Source organism: Hordeum vulgare, chromosome 5H (genome assembly GCF_904849725.1).
Source record: "Hordeum vulgare subsp. vulgare chromosome 5H, MorexV3_pseudomolecules_assembly, whole genome shotgun sequence".
NCBI classification, from domain to species: domain Eukaryota; kingdom Viridiplantae; phylum Streptophyta; class Magnoliopsida; order Poales; family Poaceae; genus Hordeum; species Hordeum vulgare.
In genome coordinates this window covers 446,760,485-446,783,211 of record NC_058522.1, presented here as the reverse complement: position 1 = coordinate 446,783,211, position 22,727 = coordinate 446,760,485, and the positions used below count along the sequence as shown (strand labels likewise).

Here is a 22,727-nt window from a genome sequence, read left to right as displayed (position 1 = left end):
CCCGCCGGCCTACAATATGGATAAAGGGTACAAGTGTGGGACCCGGCTGGCAGCTTCGGCGGCTGGCCAGGGGCCCAAAAGGGTCTTGTCTTGCCGATGGGGGGCCCGCCGGCTACATGGTCTCGATTGCCTGTGGGACCCGCCGGCTGGCCAATGAGGCTCTCGCGTAAGGTTGATGCTGAGCACGAGTTGTACGTCAAGCGTCACCCCGCGAGATTCTTCATGGGCAGGTAGTATGACTGCCTCCACAGTTCCCCACGCCGAGTGCAGTAATGGAGTGGGAGTGTGACGGTCCGACACTATGCTAGGTGATGGATCAGAGCCGGGGTAGGTCAGCGGCATGGCCGCCGACGCTCGTACCTGCCGAGCACCCCGATCCAGTACCTTTGCTGACGCTTAGCTACCTTTAATCATGAGGTCTCTTCCTGACCAACGATCTGATGTGACTTGTGATCCTCGGTCGGCTAGCCTACTTGGCCAGCCGGCTTAAATGTGACCGCCTCCTCCCCAGTCCGGCTGGCGGGACGAGGCCGGCTCCGAAGTGGAGGCCGCCAGGATTCTAGCCGGCAGGGGTTGCCTGGCTGGCCAGAAAGGTGGCCGCCTCGTCCTCTAGCCGGCAGGTGACGCCTGGCCGGCTAGAAGACTTGGGCCTTGGGAATCTTCATACGTCCATGTCCGTTGGGCCGGAAATGAAGGAATAGGCTTGATGAGCCTACCCCGGGGTTATCCCCCCGACAGTAGTCCCCGAAGCTGGCGAGGTCTGTCGCTTGCGGGCGGGCGACCTCACCGGCTTGTTGATTTGTCTTGATATTTTGACCGCTATTCGCGGCGAAGGACGCTGGCTTCGAAACCGGGTGGCTTTGAAGCGACGCGTCGGTCTAGTCGTAACTTGTTCAGAGAACGCCACGTGCCAGGCCCCGCCTGGCGTAATGATGGCGATTACTGCTGACGGGACCGGGCCTGGGCCGTGGGTCCCCCCACGACGCCCCCTCGGCCTCCGTGCGGGAGATCCTTTGCGGATTTACTCCGCGGCGGTTGGGCTTAGGGGAGCGTTACCGCCCGTAATACACGGGATTAATGGGGCCCGGTGCGCACCGGATCCCCTCCCCACGATGCTTCCTGGGGGTTTAAATGAGACGCGAGGGTTCCGAGGAAGCCATTCGCCCCCTCTTCTCGCCCTGCATCCGCGCTCTCTTCCTCCCTGCGTCCCGAGAAGAAGAGCTCGCGTCCTTCGTCTTCTTCATCCTCGCCATCACGGCATCGCCGACCGCTTTGAGCTCTCGCCACCCGCAGCCATGGCCGGTGGTTCTTCCTCGAAGAAGTCGTCGGCGCAGAAGGCGTCCTTGCAGGGGGCCTGGTTGGGCAGCGACGTCGACGAGGGGCATATCGAGGCGCTTCGTCACCATCGACTGCTGCCCCCGGCCTCCCAAGTGTTGGTGCGCCTCCCCAGCTCTGAGACCGCTCCCGCACCCGCCGTGGGAGAGGTTGTGGTCTTCGTCGAACACTTCTACCGGGGCTTCGGGCTCCCGGCTAGCTCCTTCTTTGCCGAATGGCTCCAATTCTTTGGCCTGCAGCCGCATCATCTGGCGCCGAACGCCATACTGTAGCTGGCCGCCTTCGTGGTCCTGTGCGAGGGCTTCGTGGGGATCGAGCCTCGCGTCAATCTGTGGTGCAGCCTATTCTTCTTCAAGCAGCAATCCATCGCCGTGGAGAAATCCGAGGTGGAGAGGTTCAAGGGGCCACGCCCCATGACACCGTGCGGGGCCGCGTTGGTGCATCATCGCCTGAAGTCTGGCTTCCCCCAGATGCCTCTGCAAGAATCCATCAGCATTGGCAGAAGGGTTTCTTCTACATGAAGAGCGCCGACCCGGCCCAGGACACCCTCAACATGCCCCCGTTCGCCATCGCTCCCCCGACGCGGTGAAACTAGCATGCGAACACTCCCAGGCCGCATCCTGAGGTGGCGCTTATCTGCGCCCACCTCGATATTTTGGAGAAGAGCTGCCTCCTCGGCCGCGACCTTCTCGCCACCATGGTGGTCCGCCGGATTCTGCCTCTACAGAGGCGGCCGCATCTGGTCTGCCAGATGAGCGGCCGACTTGATCCATGCCGGCTATCCACCAAGAGGTTTATCCCGGGCGGCACGAAGGGTGAACCTGATCTCCACCGCCCGCATGGATGAGGGCGGGTAATGGACATGGGGGATGTCCTCGTTCAACAGGGCTCACCCGCCTCCGATGGTAGCTTTACTCCATGTTTCTCTGTTGTTTTGTCTCGAAGCCGGTGGCGTTACTAAGCCTTTGGTCGAATTCTTTTTCGTAGTTGTTCGAGACCCTGCAGGGGTCCCTCCGTCAGCCTGCTACCGATGTGGAGGTGTCCGACGCCTCCGAGATTGAGGACGAGGGCGCGGCGGAACCCCGCTCAGACTCCTCTGCCAGCTCGGAGGATCCCCTGGAGCCGGAAGGGACCGAGCCGTCTGGTGAGTATACGCAGCCCGCCCTAGCAGACTGGACGGACAACGACGAGGTAGCCTCATTCTGTTCTGGTGCAACCTTCGAGGAAGACTCTGATGAGGTGGAGGAGGTCACCAGCCCACCACTGGTGCGTGGCCGGTGTCAAGGTGGCGGAGCGACCGCTGCTGACGAGGCAGCCGGGAAGAAGGGCAAGGGTGCCACAGCTTCCCGGCCGGTCTCTAAGCGGCCGACGCCGGGTCCTCCAGCCGGGCAGCGAGCAGGCGGCGCCAAGAGGCGTCCCTGTAGTTGCGGGGTATGGTTTTCTCCTTGTTTCCTTTGTCCATCTTGGGATGAGCTTTGTTCCTTAGGAGCTTTGCTTGACAGGGAGGCGGAGGATGCGGATGAAGACACCGCCTCCGTAGCCGAGCGGGCTGGCTGGGCAGCAGCTGATGCTGCCCAGAGGGAGCTTGAGATAGAGTCCAAGTGCTGGTGGGACACGGCTGCGGGGAAGGCCGCCATGGGTCAGCCTCGCCCCAGCCGGGTCGAGAGGCCGGTGGAGAAGCGTGCGAACGCTAGACATGACCCCTCCACACATGCTCGTGCGGAGGAGCCAGCTAGCGAGGCCGCCTCCAGGCCGGCCCCAAGGACCGAGGGGGCCCAGCCATCCGAACTGGCGGCCTCGGCGCAGGTGGACCTGGAGACGAACCCTGACTCTCCCCGGGCCGAGGCGGCCCCCGACGCGCCGGAGGTGGACTTGGCAGCACCGGACGCGGCCCCTGACGCCCCAGGGGCGACCATGGATGCGTCGGATGCGGCCCATCCACTTCGTGAGGAGGAGGTAGCGACGGCCGGGACGGCGCCCGAGCCGACTGTCGAGCCGGCACCAGGAGTCGGCGCCATCGTCGTTCCTCAACACGGCCCTGTTGCGCCAGGAACCGCGGGCCGGGCTCGGAGCCGGCCTATGAAGTCATGGCGGGCGGCGAACTTGGCCCGCCTGCGACTGCCCGCTGGTACCATTCTTTCTGGCGAACCGGAGCTGGTGATGTTGTTTTCCAGCGGCCGGTCGAAGGTGGAGCAGTCGGCCCGCGTGGTATGTGGCAACATGGAGCGCCTGGAAGCCCGCACCCAGGTAGGCATTGCCTTCTTTGGTTTTTTGTAATTTTTTCTCTTCTCTTGGCGTTAGTGGGGGCGCGACAGCGCACCCACTGGGTGTAGCCCCCGAGAATCGGGCGGGTTGATTGCCGACCGGTCCGAATCTCTTGGAGGCCCTTTTCCCTGCATAGTTTTCTTCAGTGGGGGCGCGCTAGCGCACCCACTTGGTGTAGCCCCCGAGAATCGGGCTGGTTAGGTTTTTAACCAGGCCGAATCTTAATCTTGTTCCCTTTTTTCTCTCGTTTGGCAGTCCCTTTATGATGCTCAGGCACAGGCATACAACGAGCTACAGACCCAGCACCTGGGTGCCGATAGCCGGATCGCTGAGCTTGAAGCCCGGATGGGCGAGGTCGCCGCGGAGCGTGATGCCCTGCACAATGCCGGCGGCCGGCTCCAAGAGCATCTGGACCTTCTTCAGGCGGAGAAGAAGGAGCTCGAGGCGGCCGGGCGGGTCGAGTAGGAGCGGCTGCGGGCCACGCTGCAGGAGAAGGAAGCCTCCTACTCTGCTGACGTGGACCGCCTCGCGTCGCTTCACCTCAAGGAGGTGGACCTCAAGGACGCCGCCTTGAGGGAGAAGGATGATGCCCTTGTGCAGAAGCAGATGCAGCTGGCCAAGGCTCTGGAGTCTGCGGCGACCCTCCACGAGGAAGTTGCCCGCCTTACTCATGCGAGTAAGGTGCGGGAGCGCGAGGTCCTCGAGGTCTCTCATGAGACCGATGACGCCTTCCATCGTGGGTCTCTCTTCCTTGTCTTATGTTTGGTCTTTTTGTCGTCTCCTCCTTTTGCTATGTTCTTACGTCCTGGTTGCCGTCACTCTAGGTCTCTTCCCCGAGACCCAGATCGCAGCCGACACCACCGTCGAGGTGTGCCGTGAGGAGCGCCGCGCGGTCGGGCAGGAGGTAGACACTACCTCCGGCTGGAGTGTGGAGGAGATCGAGGTGGGCCTTCAGGCCCGCCTGCACGCCCTAGGCGAGTCTGTGGCTCAACTCCAGGTTGCAGGTTCGTCGATGGTGGCGGCCTTGTGGCCGGAAGGCGTGGAGCCGGCGTCCATGAGTCGGCTCGCCCGCTGCCTTGCAGTGGGTGGAGAGCGCCTGGATGCCTGGCGCGCCTCCACAGCGCGGTCTGGGGCTTATATGGCCCTGCGCTTGGCCAAGTCATGGTATCGGAACCTGAACTTGGGCAAGCTGGCTGCCTAGCGCGATGGCTCGGAGGCGGAGCTGCAGGGCATGGAGGAGGAGCTTCGTGTGAGAGCCAGCGCCGTCGCCAGTACGCAGCCTGGGATGACTTCGTTTTGGAGCGGGGTGAAGATGGCGGTGTGATCGCTGAAGATCTGCACGGCATTCAGCCCTATGACACCGACGACAGCTCCAACGAAGCGATCCGGGCTGCGGAATCCGCTGCCGCCTCCAGCGGTGCGGCGTATGTCGACTGCGATGTTGACGGAGCCGGGGGACTCAGCGAGGGAGATGGCGCAACCACCTCGGGAGGATCCGGAGGCGGTGATGCTACCACATCAGGAGCAGCGGCCGAGACGACCAATGAGGCCGTTGTCCCGTAACCGGTGTCCTTTTGTGTTTTGTTATACCCCCGGAGGGATGTAATGAACGTGGGCCGTGGGCCAATGCTTTTGTGAATGTATATATTTAGCATTATATTCGTCACCAAGCGTGTTGTCTTATGATCCTGTCTTTTGATTCTTGGTTGACTTCTCTTATCCGAAGCCATCAAGACATAAAGAACAAGACATAAGCCAATCAGAGGTCGGCTTGAATGAGATCGTATATATGATCGAGCCAACCCGAGCCGGCGACCCAAGTGTAGCCGGACTTTGCATGTATTCGACCTGACCTAGCGTCACCTCGCAAACCGGGCGACCGGAGCCAGCCCGCAGGTTCGTACAAGGGACCAGGGATCAGCCAGTACACTATGTGTCCATTTACAAGGGAAGGCGTCCGAGCGGCTAGCGAGCCCCCGAGCTTGTTAAAGCCAGCAAGGGGCCACGTTGCGTAGCCTCCGAGCTTGATTAAGCCAGCAAGAGGTTGTATGCGGTGTAGCCCCCAAACTTAATGAAGCGTGTCAGAGGGCGTACACTGAGTCAAAACTCTCAATAAAAAGAAACATGAAGCATGCTATTTTTATTGCATTTGTTGTTCCCTGAAGAGGGAGGAAGATACATGTGCATGCTCTTTCCGTTGCTTGACTCTGAATGAGATCGTATATATGATCGAGCCAACCCGAGCCGGCAACCCAAGTGTAGCCGGACTTTGCATGTATTCAACCTTACCTGGCGTCACCTCGCAAACCGAGCGACCGGAGCCAGCCCGCAGGTTCGTACGAGGGACCAGGGATCAACCCGTACACTATGTGTCCATTTACAAGGGAGGGCCTCCGAGCGGCTAGCGAGCCCCCGAGCTTGTTAAAGCCAGCAAGGGGCATGCGCTGCGTAGCCTCCGAGCTTGATTAAGCCAGCAAGAGGTTGTACGCGGTGTAGCCCCCGAGCTAAATAAAGCGTGTCAGAGGGCGTACACTGAGTGAAAACTCTCAATAAAAAGAAACATGAAGCATGCTCTTTTTATCGCATTTGTTGTTCCCTGAAGAGGGAGAAAGATACAAGTGCATGCTCTTTCCGTTGCTTGACTCTTGCCTTTTAGCAATAGAACGGGCGAAGCAATGCCGCGTTCCATGGGCGTTTCGTTTCTTGGCCGGAATCATCCCTCTTGCGCTTCCTTGGCTTTTGGGCATCAATCAGGTAGTAAGCATTGTTGTGCAGCGCCCTACTGATGATGAAGGGTCCCTCCCAGGGGGATGAGAGCTTGTGCTGGCCGGCAGTGCGCTGGATTCTTCTGAGGACCAAGTCTCCCTCCCTGAAAGAGAGAGGCCTGATCTTCTTGATATGGTAGTATCTCAGCTTCTGTTGATAAATGGTCGTTCGGCTCAAAGCCAAGTCCCTTGCTTCTTCGAGGAGATCCACACCGTCTTCTCTGGCCTCCTTCGCCTCCGTTTCTGTGTATAGAGTGACCCGAGACGAGTCGAACTCGACATCCGTGGGAATAATAGCCTCAGACCCATATACCAGAAAGAATGGAGTGAAGTCGGTCGACCGGTTGGGCGTGGTGCGGAGGCTCCATAGCACAGCCGGCAGTTCTTCAATCCAGCAGCCAGCTGACCTGGCCAGTGGTGCCACCAGCCTTGGCTTGATGCCGGCTAGGATCAGGTCGTTGGCCCTCTCTGCTTGGTCGTTCGACTCAGGGTGTGCCACTTAAGCCAAGTCGAGCCGGATGCCTACCTTGGAACAGTAGAGCGCCAGGGCGCCCTTGGCGAAGTTGGTGCCATTGTCGGTGATGATGCTGTGGGGGACGCCATATCGGACAGAGATGTCTGTGATGAACCTGACAGCGGTGGGGCCATCAAGCTTTTTGATGGGTCTGGCTTCGATCCACTTGGTGAACTTGTCGACGGCTACCAAAAGATGTGTCATCCCTCCGCGAGCCGTCTTGAAGGGCCCAACCATGTCCAGTCCCCAGACGGCGAATGGCCATGATAAGGGAATGGTTTTGAGCGCCGAAGGCGGCATGTGGCTTTGTGCACTAAAGCGTTGGCATCCTTCGCATTTGTCCACCAGACCCACAGCCTCCTCGAGGGTCGTGTGCCAGTAGAATCCATGGCGGAATGCTTTGGCCACCAGGGTTCTGGAGGCGGCATGATGCCCACACTCCCCCTGGTGGATGTCTCTGAGGATCTCCTGCCCTTTTCTGATTCGACGCAGCGTTGGAACACGCCGGTCGCGCTGCGTCGCACCATTTCACGATTGATGATGGCGTAGGCGGCGGACCTGCGCTGGATCTGTCTCGCATCCGCCTCGTTCTGAGGAAGTTCGCCGCGAAGAAGGAAGGCCAGAATGGCTTGAGCCCATGATGGAGCCGACACAAGGGTTGCCTCTGCTTCGTCTTGACTGTTGGAGGCTTCTGCAGCCCCCGAACTTGATGGTGTCTCGGGTGCTATTACTGCAGCCGACTCACCGTCTACCTCCATGACGTCCACCCACTCGGAGGATCCGAGCCCGGACAGAGCCAGGGTTATTGTTGTAGCTGGTGCCGCTATTGGAGTCGGTTGGACCAATGGAGCCCGTATAGGATCGCAGACGGCGTAGTTGGTGGAGCCGACGGTGCTTGCACCGTGAATTGAGTCGGTGCCGTATTTGGAGCCGGTGCCGCCAGTGCAGCCGGCATGGGGTCCGCAGCCAGCGTAACTGGCGGAGCCGGCGGCGCTTGTACCGTAGAGTCTACCGGTACAAAGATTGATGCCGACTCGGGAGATGGCTTGTGGAGTTGCTCGAGGGAGACGCCGACTCGAATGGCTTGTCTCATGGAGCCGATTTTCGCCAGTGTATCGGCCGCCTCATTTTCCGCCCTGGGAACATGGTGGAACTCACAACCCTCGAAGGGGCCGCTGAGCTGCTGGATGAGGAAGCGGTAGCTCGCCATGTTGGCGTCCCTGGCGTCCCATTCGCCAAAGACCTGCTGCACCACCAAGTCTGAATCACCGAAGCATATGAGCCGCCGGATGCCGATCTCCTTGGCAAGCCGGAGGCCATGAGCCAGTGCTTCGTACTCGGTGACGTTGTTGGAGGCGGCGAAATGGATTTCGAGAGCATACTTGAGTTGGTCCCCTTTCGGAACATCAAGATGATGCCGGCTCCCAGCCCTGTCCGCATCTTTGAGCCATCGAAGTGCATAGGCCAATGCGTGGAGTCTGGAGGCGGTGGCTCGAACTGGGTCTCGGCTCAGTCGACTAAGAAGTCGGGCACCACCTATGATTTGATGGCGGTGCGGGGATCGTACCAAATATCATGGTCCGCCATGGCGATGGACCATTTGGCAATTCTGCCCGTGGCATCACGGTTACCCATGATCTCTGAAAGCGGAGCAGTGCTCACCACAGTGATGGCATGCTCTTGGAAGTATTGCTTCAATTTCTTTGCAGCAAGGTAAACACCATAACACATTTTCTGATAATGAGGGTAGTTCTGCATAGAGGCGGACAAGACCTCGCTAAGGTAGTAAACAGGGCGCTGCACTGGCAGGGCCTTGCCTTCCTCTTTACGCTGAACTACCAACACTACGCTGACCACGCGAGTGGTCGCCGCGATGTATATGAGTATGGGTTCCCTTTCAGATGGGGCTGCCAAGATTGGTAGGCTCGAGATTACCCGCTTGAGGTCGCGGAAGGCTTTGTCCGCCTGGTCGTTCCACTCGAACTTTGTCGTCTTCTTCATGAGCTGGTAGAGTGGAAGGGCCTTATCGCCAAGCCGGCTGACGAACCGGCTGAGGGACGCCAAGCAGTCGGTGAACTTTTGGACGTTGAGGATCCGAGCTGGCCGCACCATCCGCTCGATGGTGCTGATCTTCTCGGGGTTCGCTTCGATGCCGCGGGCGGATACGAAGAACCCCAAGAGTTTGCCGCCTGGGACCCCGAAGACGCACTTCTCAGGGTTGAGCCGGATCTTGTATTCGCGCAGATTAGCGAACGTCTCCCGTAGGTCGTCGAGGAGGCTGAAGTGTTGCTTCGTCTTGACGACGATGTCATCCACATAGATGTGGATGTTTTTGCCAATCTGTGGCAGTAGGCACTGTTGCATGCAGCATTGGAATGTCGCACCTGCGTTCTTCAGACCGAACGTCATGGTGGTGTAGCAGTAGGCCCCGAAGGGCGTGATGAAGGAGGTCTTCAGGCGATCAGCTGGATCTAGCTTGATTTGATGGTAGCCTGAATAAGCATCCAAAAACGACAGCAGTTCGCAGCCTGCAGTGGAGTCGATCACTTGATCTATCCTAGGCAACGCGAAAGGGTCTTTCGGATAGGCCTTATTCAGGCTAGTGTAGTCGATACACATTCGCCATGTGTTGTTCTTCTTCAGCACCGGGACTGGGTTAGACAGCCAGTCCGGGTGGAAAACCTCCATGATGAAGCCGACTGCAAGGAGCCGGGTGATCTCTTCTCCGATGGTGCGCCGCTTCCCCTCGGCGAAGCGGCGCAGGGGTTGTTTCACCGGCTTCGCATCCGGTCGCACGTGAAGTTTGTGCTCGGCGTACTTCCTCGGAACACCCGGCATGTCCTTGGGGGACCATGCAAAGATGTCCCGATTCTCACGGAGGAAGTCGACGAGCTCGCCTTCCTATTTGGGGCTGAGGCCATCCCTGATGGTGACGCACTGCTTCGGGTTGGCAGGCTCGAGTGGGACCTGCTTGGTCTCTTTAGCCGGCTTGAAAGAGCCCTCGCCAGCCGATTGGGACGGAGGAGAAGGAATCGCCGGCTGCTCGGTAGCCTGGGCCACGAGTCGGTCGATCTGCCGCTTCTCCTCAGCAATCACCAAGGCGTCGGCGAGCCGGCTGCTATCTTGGGCACACTCGAGCGACTTCTTGTAGTCGCCAACAACAATGATGATGCCCTTGGGACCCGGCATCTTCATCTTCAGGCAGGTGTAATGCAGAATAGCTATGAACTTGGCCAGAGCCGGTCTTCCCAGCAGCGCGTGATACGGGCTACTGAGGTCTACTACCTCGAACCATATGGAGTCTCGACGGAAGTGGGCCTTGTCGCCGAAGAGGACGTCCAGCTGGATCTTGACAATGGGCGAGCAGGACTGCCCAGGCACGATGCCATGGAAGACAGTGTTGGTTGGCAGGACGTCCGTCTCCTTGAGCCCGAGCTTGAGGAGAGTGTCGAGGTAGAGGATGTTGATGTTGCTGCCGCCATCGACCAGCACCCGGGAGAATCGACACGTGAGCCTTTTGGAAGCGAAGGTGGAATCGAGAACGAGTGCGTATGATCCCGGGTTGGGCATCACCGCAGGATGGTCCACTCGGCTCCATGTGATTGGTTTGTCAGACCAATGCATGTACTGGGGAACCGGGGGGACAGTGGCGTTTACCTCGCGCCGTCTTTGGCGCAGGCTGTGCTTGTCGTCGCCTTCGCTGGTGAAGACGACGAACGCTCCGTCTTGATGAGGATAGTCGTCTGGGTGATGACCGTCATCGCGAGGCGGCGGGGGCGGAGGCGGAGCGTGGTTGGGAGCCGGTGCACGGGGCACCGCCTGTGCACCCAAAGGAGCCGGCAGGCCATCCCCTTGCGACAGCCGGCGCGCAACGCTGCACTGTCGAAGGGTATGGGAAGACGGCATTACCCCAAAATGTATCTTGCAGGGGGCGTCGAGCAGCTGCTCGAAGGACTGCCTGGGCAGCCAGTTGGGGTTGCTCCGGTTGGGACGCTTTCGTGGAGGGCCGGCTTGAGGAGCCGACGCCTCGCCCTCCACATTGGCCACCAACTTGCTGTTGGATCGGGGATCCATCTGATCCGCCTTGCGCTTGTAGTTGTTTTTGCCGCCTCGGTTGTCCCCAGCCGGCTTGGGAGTAGCCGGCGTAGGCACAACCTTGTCCGAGGCGGTCACCTTGATGCACATTGCGGAGTCGGCCGTGGCGTACTTGTCCGCCTTGGCCATGAGCACCGCCAAAGAGGTGGGCTCGGCGCACATGAGCTTGTGCTTGAGGAGGGTGCCGTCTCGGCAACCGTCAATGAAGTACTGGATAGCTTGTACCTCATGCACCCCCTCGCAGGAGTTGTGGAGCTCAGTCCACCAGGTGACGTAGTCGTGAAGGTGTTCGTCGGCCTTCTGGACGCACATAGCCAGCTCGCGGGCCCGGCGAGGGCGCTTGTAGGTGCCAGTGAAGTTGCGGACGAACGCCTCCTCGAAGTCCACCCAGGAGTTGACGCTGCCGGCCGGGAGGCTATTAAGCCAAGTCCGGGCCGAGCCGGCCAACATGAGTGGCACGTAGCGAACTGCTACGCGCTTGTTGCCCCTGGCGATGCCTACGTCCATGGTGTAATCAATCAGCCAGTCTTCTGGCTTGGTCGTGCCGTTGTATTTTGGCGTATCCCGAGGTAGGGTGAAACCTCGGGGGAACGGCTCCCCTCGGATCCGGGGGCCGAAGCATGCCGGACCGACGGGTCCGTCTTCCTCTAGGAGGGCTGACTGGGCCAGGGCGATGATACGCCGGTGGGCGTCCCGCTCATCCTGGGTGGCGTGGGCGCCAGCCCCGGTGGCGAGAGGGGAGGCACCTCTTGAGCCAGAGACGTGAGTTCTTCGCGGGGGAAGAACCTCACACTCCGAATCGCCCTCGTCGCCTCCGCGACGCAATCCCGAAGTGTGCTCGCTCTGGCGCTGAGAGCGCCGGTCTTGGCTTCCCTCGCCCCTCCAGCCGGAAGGGCGATGCGAGGAAGATCCTTCTGCGTGGTGCTGGCCGCTAGGGTTGCGGCGTGCCCCAGAGTTTGGTCCCGGGGACTCCGATTGAGCCTGACCGGGGTCAAGCTGAGCATGCTGCTGGTTGGCGGCGTCAAGGAGATCCTTGACACACTTCTCCTGGAAGGCGCGCTCCTCGCCTTCCAGGCTTGCCATCTACTCCATGGCTGCCTGCGCCGCTCGCATGTTGGCCGCAGGAGTCTCGTAGGTGGGCAGATCACCGCCTAGAACCTCGGCGATGAACCGGCCGTGGCTGCGGATCGATCCAAGCCGGCTAGGGGCCTCGGAAATCGGAGTGAGACCGTATGCGGAGTTATACTCGCGCTGCGTAGCCTCCAACCGACGTTTCATCGAAGCTACGGCGATGCCCTCCTCCAAGATACGCTTGTGAGCCTCCTCCAGCGAGGCCCGAACGTCTGCAGGGTCAGCGGAAGTGGTGACTGGTGTCTTCAGGCCGGCGATGGCGTCCCGAAGAGTATCAGCGGTGGCCGTAGCAGGTTCGCCAGCGCCTATGGAGCCCTTGCCGGGAGTCGTGCTGGTGCCAGCGCCGATAACCATCACCTCCACGGTGTTGAGACGGCAGCAACGTGGTATGGGGTGAAGAACCCCACCGACGGCGGAGGGCCATCGAAGATGAGGACGTTACTGGGGTAAACATCATGGGCAGGCATCTCAGCGATAGAGAGCCTGCTGAAGCTGGCGCAGAGCGCCTCAACGTCGAGGTCCTCACCGAAGTAGCGCGGGCCGTCGTTGAGACGAAGGTCGCTGAAGAGAACGTTGAGGTTCTCCATAGCAGCGACGACGACGCTAGGGAGCGCCTCGTCATCAGAATCTTCGTCCGAATCCGCATGGCGGACGGGGACATCGATCATCATGGGTGTCGCCTCGTCGAAAGCGGGCTCCACGGGCATGCAAACTGATCCGGACGCGATGCATCCGGTGGTGTAGGTGCGGGGCCCCGCCCAGCGCGTAAAGCCAGCCGATGCCGCGATCGGCTCCACGGTGGGCGCCAAATGTCGGTGAATGCTCACAACATATGCCATAGGTAGGCTAAAGTCGGTGAGAACCGAAGGGGCAAAGGTGGGCGCTGGGAACGAGGTTGGTACACGCATGGGACGCACGATGTACCCAGGTTCAGGGCTCTCCGTAGAGATAATACCCCTAATCCTGCCGGAGTGTTTGATGTATAGGAACACAGTACAATGTCGCTCCTGGAGCTGTGTTGGGAGGAGGAAGAGGGGAGCAGCCGGGTCGTCTCTACCTCTCTCTCTCTGGTTGGTGAATGTGTTGTGTTGAATGACTCGTGAAGGATCGGCCCCCTTGCATGGAGGGCGGCCGGGGGGTTTTATAGACGAACTCGCCGACCTACAATATGGATTAAGGGTACAAGTGTGGGACCCGACTGGCAGCTTCGCCGGCTGGCCAGGGGCCCACAAGGGTCTTGTCTTGTCGATGGGGGGCCCGCCGGCTGCATGGTCTCGCTTGCCTGTGGGACCCGCCGGCTGGCCAATGAGGCTCTCGCGTAAGGTTGACGTTGAGCACGCGTTGTACGTCAAGCGTCACCCCACGAGATTCTTCATGGGCTGGTAGTACGACCGCCTCCACTGTTCCCCACGCCGAGTGCAGTAATGGAGTGGGAGTGTGACGGTCCGACACTAAGCTAGGTGATGGATCAGAGCCGGGGTAGGTCAGCGGCGTGGCCGCCTACGCTCGTACATGCCGGGCGCCCCGATCCAGTACCTTTGCTGACGCGTAGCTACCTTTAATCGTGAGGTCTCTTCCTGACCTACATTTGATGTGACTTGTGATCCTCGGCCGGCTAGCCTGCTTGGCCAGCCGGCTTAAGTGTGACCGCCTCCTCCCCAGTCCGGCTGGCGGGACCAGGCCGGCTCCGAAGAGGAGGCCGCAAGGATTCTAGCGACAGGGGTTGCCTGGCCGGCTAGAAAGATGGTCGCCTCGTCCTCTAGCCGGCAGGTGACGCCTGGCCGGCCAGAAGACTTGGGCCTTGGGAATCTTCATACGTCCATGTCCGTTGGGCCGGAAATGAAGGAATAGGCTTGATGAGCCTACCCTGGGGTTATCCCCCTGATAGTGAGACTGTGATAAAAGTTTGAGGTCAAAGGAGAATAATGTAAGAGGTGAAAAGTGTGATTTCTAGATTTCACCAGAAGGTGTTTGATGTTGGTTTGTGCTGGGTAAATTTTTATCCTTACCATGATATTTGGCAAGACTGAATCTTAGTACCAATGGGACTTGTGGTAAAAATTGCAGTTCATTGGGAGAAACTTGCTAGTGCAAACATTTAAAACCCTAGAAATGAATGGAAATGGATTTTGTAGGATTTTATCATGTTGCACTGTTCTCCTTGATGAACCATTTGGTATAGATGAAATAATACATGTTTTGAGTATGTGGACCAAATATGAGCACATTTGGAGAAATTTGATTATGCAAAGTTGTTCAAACGTGGAAATGGACAAAGAGGGTTTTCGGGTACTTTCTTGAGCCAAAATAATTTGGATTGAGATTAAACTTGGCAAGATCATAATTTGAGGCATGCTAGACTTTCTGGAATTTTCCTGGATTTATTTGATAATATTTCTTGTATAAATATTTTAAATACTTGAAATATCCAGAAAGGGTTTTGGAGGGTTTTGTCCACTATTTTGAACACGACTATGTGTTGAAACTCATATATATGAAAAAATATATGTCTAGTAGGATTACCTAAATTTTGTCAGCTATTTTTAAACATTAAAATAATTTTCCCTTATCAAAGACCATTTCTAGCCTTAGGAAAAACATTTAAATAAAATAACAAAATAAATTTTTGAATAATATTTTTGTGGATTTGGGAAGCCTTATAGATAATAAGCTCGAAATAAAATATTTGAGATAATTTATATACATAACTTAAGGACTTGTAGTTCAACTCCCAATTCAAGGGGTTTTGAAAACCTAAATTTAATAAATGCTTTTTGGCCAAATCTTTTTTTATAAAAATATTTTTATGACCTATACACTTGTCATGGTCATTGGGCAAGGTTTTAGCTCAAGGAGGATAGTTATGAGAGTAGGCGAATTTTTATGAATTAAAAGTACACTCAAACAAGCAAGCAAATAGCAATTCAATAAAGCATCACATCCACACACAAAAAATTCTTGTTGGTACATTTTTTTAGCTTTATTAACATAGTGATGTGATACAATACACAAGGTGTGAGAGTTCAAGTGTGGGGAATTCTAACGGTTGTGTTGAGGGCTCTTCAGTGGCGGGCTTGAGGTGTCCATTAGGGCTATGGAGCATGCATGATGTGGGGTCATGCAGGACCACATGGGTTGGAGCCCATGCGAGGGATTTTGGTCGAAGGGTGACACATACGACTAGGTCCCATTTATCAGTGGCTCGAGTGCGTCGCGAGCCCTAAGATCTTCATAACATCTTACGGTCACAACTTAACACGACTCACGGCTAGGCCATGGAATGTTTCTCTAGCCGGGCAGTTTAGTTGCATTAACCCATTTACTTTTCTGTTTCCTTCTATTTTTTTCTTTTTTGTCGTATTTGAATATGAACCGAGTTTAAATATACCAAGTCAAATCCAATACAAAAACTTACAGAAAATAGTAGGGCTACTATAGATCATAGAAAAATATTTCCAACTCAAATGCATGTTTGAATATCATTTCCAACAATGATTGGAATACAAGAATTCACTCCCGATGATGCTCTTGCAATGTTCATCGCTCATGGAAACTTCAAAAGGACCCACGTGAAGATGTTTGCCCATGCTCAAGGCACGGAGAAGAATACCAACCCTATGCTCAAAGCAAATCTTGTCTAAGCTTAAGGGAAAGAAAAATAGAAGAGGAGATACAGAGGGGTGGTCAAGCCAAGATATTCCAACGAGGAATGAAGGAGGTGACGCTCGCGGCAAGGAACCTTGGATGTAAGACAGTAGACATCTCTAAAGTGGATCTGTCAACTTATTTTTCTCCTCGGTGAGAGATGCCTTATCAAGTGAATAGTTAGTAGCACAAGCATAAAAAAAAGTAGTGGTGCTAGGGTGGCTAGGATCTTCTTGTGAGTAGTGAATTGGTAAGTTTGATGACCTCACCCTTCACTAGATTGTGTCATTGTCAATATGCTCAAAATCTTCAGTGTGTTTAGCATGAGCAAGTTCGGCCTCTTATTTTGAAGCCTTGAAACCATTAGTCGCCACTAGATATCTCTCAAGTGTTTACTTATATCTAGAGATCCACTTCAAGAGTTTCCTTGTTATCTTGCTATGTGTGGAGATTATATTCAAGGATTTTCACATTCTTATTTTCCTTGATGATAAGGATTTCCGCTTTCTCAATGTACTCATCACATTACTCACGGGAAGCCAAGAGATCGCATAATCTTTTCAAGACCTCGCCATGTGTAGTGACAATACCATGCTCTCTATCACCATCATTCAACATTAACATCATACAATATGTTTGGAGACATAGGATATGCGTGAGGGAAGGCTAGAGGATTAAATGAAGGTTGTCCCTTTGGGTCTCTAGCCATGAGACACTTATGGTCGATGTCGATTCATTGGAGTAGTCAAACTCGAAGAGGGAGGTGGGCTCACACGAAGAGTATTCAAACATCTATCCCCCGCCACATGCCCTATTTCTTCACTATTAGAATTGTGAGAGGTGTACTCTCGACTAATGAAAGTCATTGCTTCCCTCTTCTTGTATAGTTCCCATCCTTTAAGAAGGGCTTCTTCTTGTGTGTCTTCTTCTCCTTGTTCTCGTTGTCAACGGTCAAAATGGATGATCGGTCAAATTAGCGATTGGAGATATATAAGTTCTTTTGGTTTCAAGAAATGAGAGAATGTGATGCCATGTTTACATATTGTATGCGTATCTCATTCGATCGATTTGCTATAAGACGTTACTCAGCCCTACCCATGTCCAAAAATAATACCATATTGAAGCGTTTAGACTTTAATGATCTGTACGCTCTTATATTTACGGAGTATATGGACCGTAAACTTAACTTACGAGGCCCAACTCTATCCGCCCGTTGAGTAATGCCATTGACATTCATGCACCATAGTGTATGAACACGAATTTATTCGTATCAAGATAAACACAAAAAGGAAAATCAAATTTCCTCTTGCTGGAAAAATCTAAAACGAGCTCAAATTCAGAGAGAGGATGAGAACCCTCCTCCGCATCCAACAAGCCCGGTCCAAGCCAGACCAGTCGCAGCATACTGGCAACTGGCACGGTCGCGCGGCCCCACACCCAGCTGGGTCCAACGTGCCCGGGTCCCACACGCCCGAGTCCCATCACCGCCCCGTAACCCCACCGCGGCAGAGTTATATTTACCTCCCGCCTCGCGGCCGGTCCAGTCCAACCCCAGTCTGGCAGTCTCCCTCCCCCCAAATCGAAGCGAGAAATTCCCCAAAAAGCTATCCCATTTTCCTTTCCAGCCGAGCCACCGGCGCCGCAGCCGCAGCCGTGCCCGCGCCCGCGCGATGCCAAACGCGATCCCGGCCTTCTTCCGCGCCTCGCCGGGCGCGGCGTCGGGCTCCGGCGCGGGGGCGGGGCCCAGCCTCGCCACCTCCGTCTACGAGACCCGCCTCGGCCTGGCGGCGCTCTCCTGGTCGCGCGCCGCGTTCGGGCTCAGCCTCCGCGCCGTGCTCCGCGTCGGGGCGCTCGCGTCCTCCTCCTCGGCCTCCGACTACGGCTGCTACGACGACGGCCCGGAGTTGGACGAGGAGGCCACCATCGCCGTGCGCGTCCGGCCCTGGCTCTTCTGGCGGCGCCGGGGGTCCAAGCGGTTCCACGTGCACGACCGCCGGATCGACCTGGCGTGGGACCTCACGCGCGCGCGCTTCGCCTCCCCCGGCTCGCCCGAGCCGTCCTCCGGCTACTTCGTCGCCGTCGTGGTCGACGGCGAGATGGCGGTCGTGGCCGGGGACATGACGGAGGAGGCGTACCGGAAGACCAAGGCCCAGCGGCCGACGGGCCCCGGCCACGTCCTCGTCTCCCGGCGCGAGCACGTCTCCATGCGCGACGGAGGGCATGGCCGCGGGCACAAGACCTGCGTCAAAGTCCGCGGCAAGGAGCGGGAGATCTCGCTGGATCTCGTCTCGCGCGGGCACGGCAAGGATAGGGAAATGGACAAGGACAAGGACAAGGCCGAGGTCGGCCTGTCGGTTTCCGTGGACGGCGAGCGCGTGCTCCACATCCGCCGCCTGCGCTGGAAGTTCCGCGGCAGCGAGAAGGTCGACCTCGGCGGCGGCGACCGGGTCCAGGTCTCCTGGGACCTGCACAACTGGCTCTTCTCCGCGCGCGAGCCGGCCCTCACAGACGCCGCATCCGTCCTCGCCGCGGCGTCCCCGCCTGCGCACGCCGTGTTCGTCTTCCGATTCGAGCTGGGCGACGCCGGCGGCGAAGAGCGCGACTCCGCGGAGGCCAAGGAGAAAGAGCTGCTTGACAAGGCCAGGAGAGGCGGCGCCGGCGTCTTGTCAGGGTATCTCGGGAGATGGGGCAGAGGGGACTGGAGCGAGACCAGCAGCAATGGGGAGAACCGGAGGAAGAGGGGGCAGGCGCGGAGGCTGGCCAAGGCAAGCTCATCGTCGTCAGCATCCGTTGCATCATCCTCAGCTTCATGGGCGAGCAGCTCGACGGTCATGGACTGGGCCAGCCCCGAGGAGGCCGAGCTGCACCGCGGCGATGGCTTCTCGCTCCTTGTCTACGCCTGGAAGAGCTAGCTAGCCAGCCACGACGGCGTCGGCGGAAGCTGCCGGCCGGCCGGCGGCATTGTTACATTTGATTGATGATTGGTTCTTCATTCAGTGGGAGCTTCATCTCCCGATTGTTGTAAGTTGCAGTTGTTCTCCGAGCAAATGTTCTTGTGCAGTTTTGAGTGCTGAGCTGATAGAATTGTTCATTACATCACAATAGCCAAGGATTTTCAACAGCTAGATGAACCATATTACGACCTGTTTCCCGTCAAATTCAAATTTAGGTGGCATATTGCTGGATTCTGTTAATCATTTTCTCCGATCCGGTTGGTCGATTAGGTATGACAACTGCGGACTCTGAAAACGGTCTTGTTAATCGAGTGATTAGACCAAGTGGTTACATGACTCCACTTACTTAGAATAATTTGCCGCTACGCTTCGGTGCTTCCATTCCATTCCATGTCTCCCGTGCCACCACTTGCTGAAAAGAGATGGAGAGAGAGCATATGATCGACTATTATTCAGAAGCCAACAAATTCAATCCCCCAATCATGGGGTGATAGGTGACAAAAGCCGGGCTGTTTAGATTGAGACATCTCCATGCTGGTGCTCCGCTGGATCCGCCATTGCTGGTTGTTCCCTTTGCTAATTAGTTTCAGCTGGTGGTTACGGTTTTGGGGCTTAAACAACGACAATGCTGTGGGTGTGGGGTTTGGCTAATGAGTGCTGCAGCAAAACAAGGGTGCCGCATAAGCAAACTCTTGGTGTGCTGTCATGGAGCATTAACATACCAAGGGGGCATATGAATATGATGTATTGTCAAATGCCCTTCATAGTGGAAGAGGTTGGGGTTTCTTAATTAGAGTGTTGTTCCGCATCGAGGTCAGGTCCCTGCTTCTTTTGCAAAACAAAAACAAAAATTCCAATCATCACCATTATTTCAGTGATGTGCAGTAGACCCTAGATCTTAGCAAATGTGGTCTTGTGGACCATTCTCCGGTTTAAAAAGCCTATACGAAGGACCTCTGAGAGGATTTTATTAGAAGTGATACGTTGATATAGCGGATTTTTGGGACATGGGTACACCGGAATCCGCCTTAGGTTTTGTACAATGCAGTTAGTAAAATAAACAAGGTTTTTTCTAAAATCACCAGGGTTTATTTCTACAGGAGGAAATTAACCATGCTTAAGAGAAAAAACGAGTTTATTTCTCTAAGGCCCTGTTTGGATTCATCCAGTTTATATAATCTGGTTTTTATAAGCTATTATGTTTTCAAACAGGACAGTTTATACTATAGATTATAAAAACTAGATGACCAGATTATTAAAAACTCATAAGCTACTCTAACCCAGCTAAAATCAGATTATTAATTAATAAAGACATGTTACCCTTATTAACTTTGAGCTATTTACAAGGTACTGCCACCGCACCGTTTTTCCATCGCAAAAAAAACAGATGGCAAACATGTCATTGCACAATTTAAAAGCTGGTTTACAGTTTATATAATCTGGCCTCCAAACATGCCCACCTAGATTATTTTTATAAACCAGTTTATATAATCTATGTTCATAAACCAGATTATTATAATCTATTATGGTTTCAAACAGGGCCTAAGTACTCCCTTCGGTTTTTTTAGTCCGCATATAATTTTTTTTGTCAAAGTCAAGCAATGAAACTATATGCTATGAAAATTAGTATCATGATGCATTTATTAATATTGATTTCATATTATAAATGTTGCTATTTTGTTCTATAAAGTTAGTCAAAGTTTACGAAATTTTACTTTGATTAAATCTTATATGAAGACTAAAAGGAAACGAAGGGAGTATCCTCCCTAAGCATTTCGTATTATACAAGGCTTTATAAAACTTAGTGAAAAATATATTTCTTCGTTTTGAAAACTTAATATGACCACTTGTAGCAGGATAAAAAAAATGTGGAAATGAAAGTGTTACCATTTCTAAATGTACCATCGTCATTTTCTAATTTTCATGCAGCTCAACAAAATCGTCATATCATTTTGTAAATACTTACATGGGTAAAAATCTCAACTCAACACCTACGTGCGTGTTTTTATTTTCAGGAAATTTTCAGTATTAAGAAATACGTTTTTGTTTGCCGACTTTTAGAAAGGTGGGTACACCGAAACCCAGGATCATTCTACTACGAGTACTAGCATTTCTCAGTGGTTTTTTTTTTTGAGCAACCACATATTTTATTAATAAAAAACAAGTTACAATAAGCAACACACGTGGAAACTAAAAGATACACCGGGATAAAATGATTATTCTGAATTTGCAGATAAAAACCTAAAAGATCGAGAAATACAAAGCGATCCCTAGGATTTCCTGCAACCACCGTAGCGAACGGCCGCCGCCCAACTCCAACACCGCCGAGGCGAATGTCGGAAGAGACGCCGAGCCTCCACCATCCCAAGGTTCGAGAAAGCACCATCGCCAACGAGGCTTTGTGAGTCGATGAACAGGCCCGCTGCATGCATCAAGGCACATGTCGCTGTGGCACGTCGACCGGGGGACGTCCCCGTGCTGTCTTGGACCAAGATTTGTCGCCTCCCATCGACAAAGTCGGAGAGGAACGACAGATCCACCACCTCCGGACCGACATCCTTGCTCCAGAAGAACCACCTCACCCCGACCGCGAGCGCCGTCGCGAATAACCACGAACGCCAGCGACAGACCGAGAAACTGATCTGGCCAGATCTGTAGAACGGCGAGAAGACCAAGCTGTCGATCTGAAGGACCGAGCAGCACACGTTGTCATCAACTCCGATACACCGTTGTGAAGGTCGCCGCCGGTGTGGGAATAGAGTTGAGGCGGATTTATTTGTCCGGACGCCGCTCCCACCATCCCAACAGCGTCCCAAGAAAACACTAGGCCAACCCTAACTACAAGTCGGCGCCGCAGCGCCGTGGTCCCACCTCCTCACGTCGCCGGAGTGGGCAATGGAGGAGGCAGGGACCGGTGGCGGCCGGTGTCGCTGGGGAAGTTGGGATCGCCTCCCGATAGCCTTTTCTCGTGGGCGAACCGTTTTTTTCCTCGAGGTTGTGTTTTGTTGTGCATTTCTGAGTGGTTGGGCACGGAAGAGAGAAACAAACAAGCTTTATTGGCCATAAGAGCAACTTTAACCGTGGACAAAAGTGATAGCCAACGTGATAGACCCATTCTCAAAGGTCGTTTATCTCGCGTCCGCTCTCACCCGTTTTAAGTCAAAATTTAAGTCCAAAATGCGTCACCACACATGCGGCGTCGTGTCCTCCCCGCCCCCGCATGCGGCTGGTCAACTGTCGCCCGCATCTTTATTAATGACGACCGTCCATCATGGGCCCATGCGTCAGCGAACGCGAGCGTCCTTTTTCAATCCAAGCGTGCGCGCGGAACCAGGGGTGGAGGGGCTCATCCTTTTTCAGAAATCGTCCCCATCTAGCCACTCCATTGCTACCCCGCCGGCAACAAACCCTAGCCATCATCATGGGTTTCTTCTCGCGCGCACGCTCGAGCACTGGCAAGAACAAGGAAAGACCCCCGCCCTCCCTTGGCGTGCGCTCCTCCCGTCGTCGTCTTCCCGCCCGCCTCGGCAGCGGATAAGTGTCCGAGTGCACCAAGCGAGGTGGTACTGGGAGCACCGTATCCCTGTCCCTACCCGACGTGACGCTGCCACATGACTCGCGCTTGGATCCGGAGAGGATCCCAGTGTCGGCGGTGCTGCAGTCGACGCGGGCGCATGCGAAGGAGGTTCGACGACGACGGCAGCAGCTGGCACCTGAGCAGCGGCTCAACCCCGTGTACGCTGCAGATGCTCCTGATTGGGAGGTCTGGTTTACACGGGAGCACGAGGAGCGGCGTTGGTGTGACGTCCGCGACGTGAGTGTTAACACCATGTCGTCCCCCGTCGTGCTCGACGAGGACCAGGAGGTGGAGGCCGCCTACCAGAAGGCGCTCGCGGCCGTCCTCCATGAAAGCAAGGAGGAAGAGCGGCGCAAGGAGGAGAAGGAGGTGGCGGCTTACCAAGCGCGGTTGGGGGAGGCCATGTCGCTCTCCGCTGTCGCCGAATACGCCGTGCCTCCGTTAGC

General features: G+C 55.4%; 1 protein-coding gene across 1 annotated transcript; it reads left to right on the top strand.

Moving 5' to 3' along the window:
* The first annotated feature begins 17,294 nt into the window (after positions 1-17,294).
* On the top strand, positions 17,295-18,944 carry LOC123398215. Its single transcript, XM_045092712.1, has one exon. It carries the CDS (start codon positions 17,421-17,423, stop codon positions 18,660-18,662), a length of 1,242 nt encoding a protein of 413 aa, XP_044948647.1. The 5' UTR covers positions 17,295-17,420; the 3' UTR covers positions 18,663-18,944.
* The last annotated feature ends 3,783 nt before the right edge of the window (positions 18,945-22,727 follow it).

Excerpts from the sequence above, each read along its gene's own strand:
- LOC123398215 (XM_045092712.1), top strand. The coding sequence starts at position 17,421 with ATGCCAAACGCGATCCCGGCCTTCTTCCGCGCCTCGCCGGGCGCGGCG.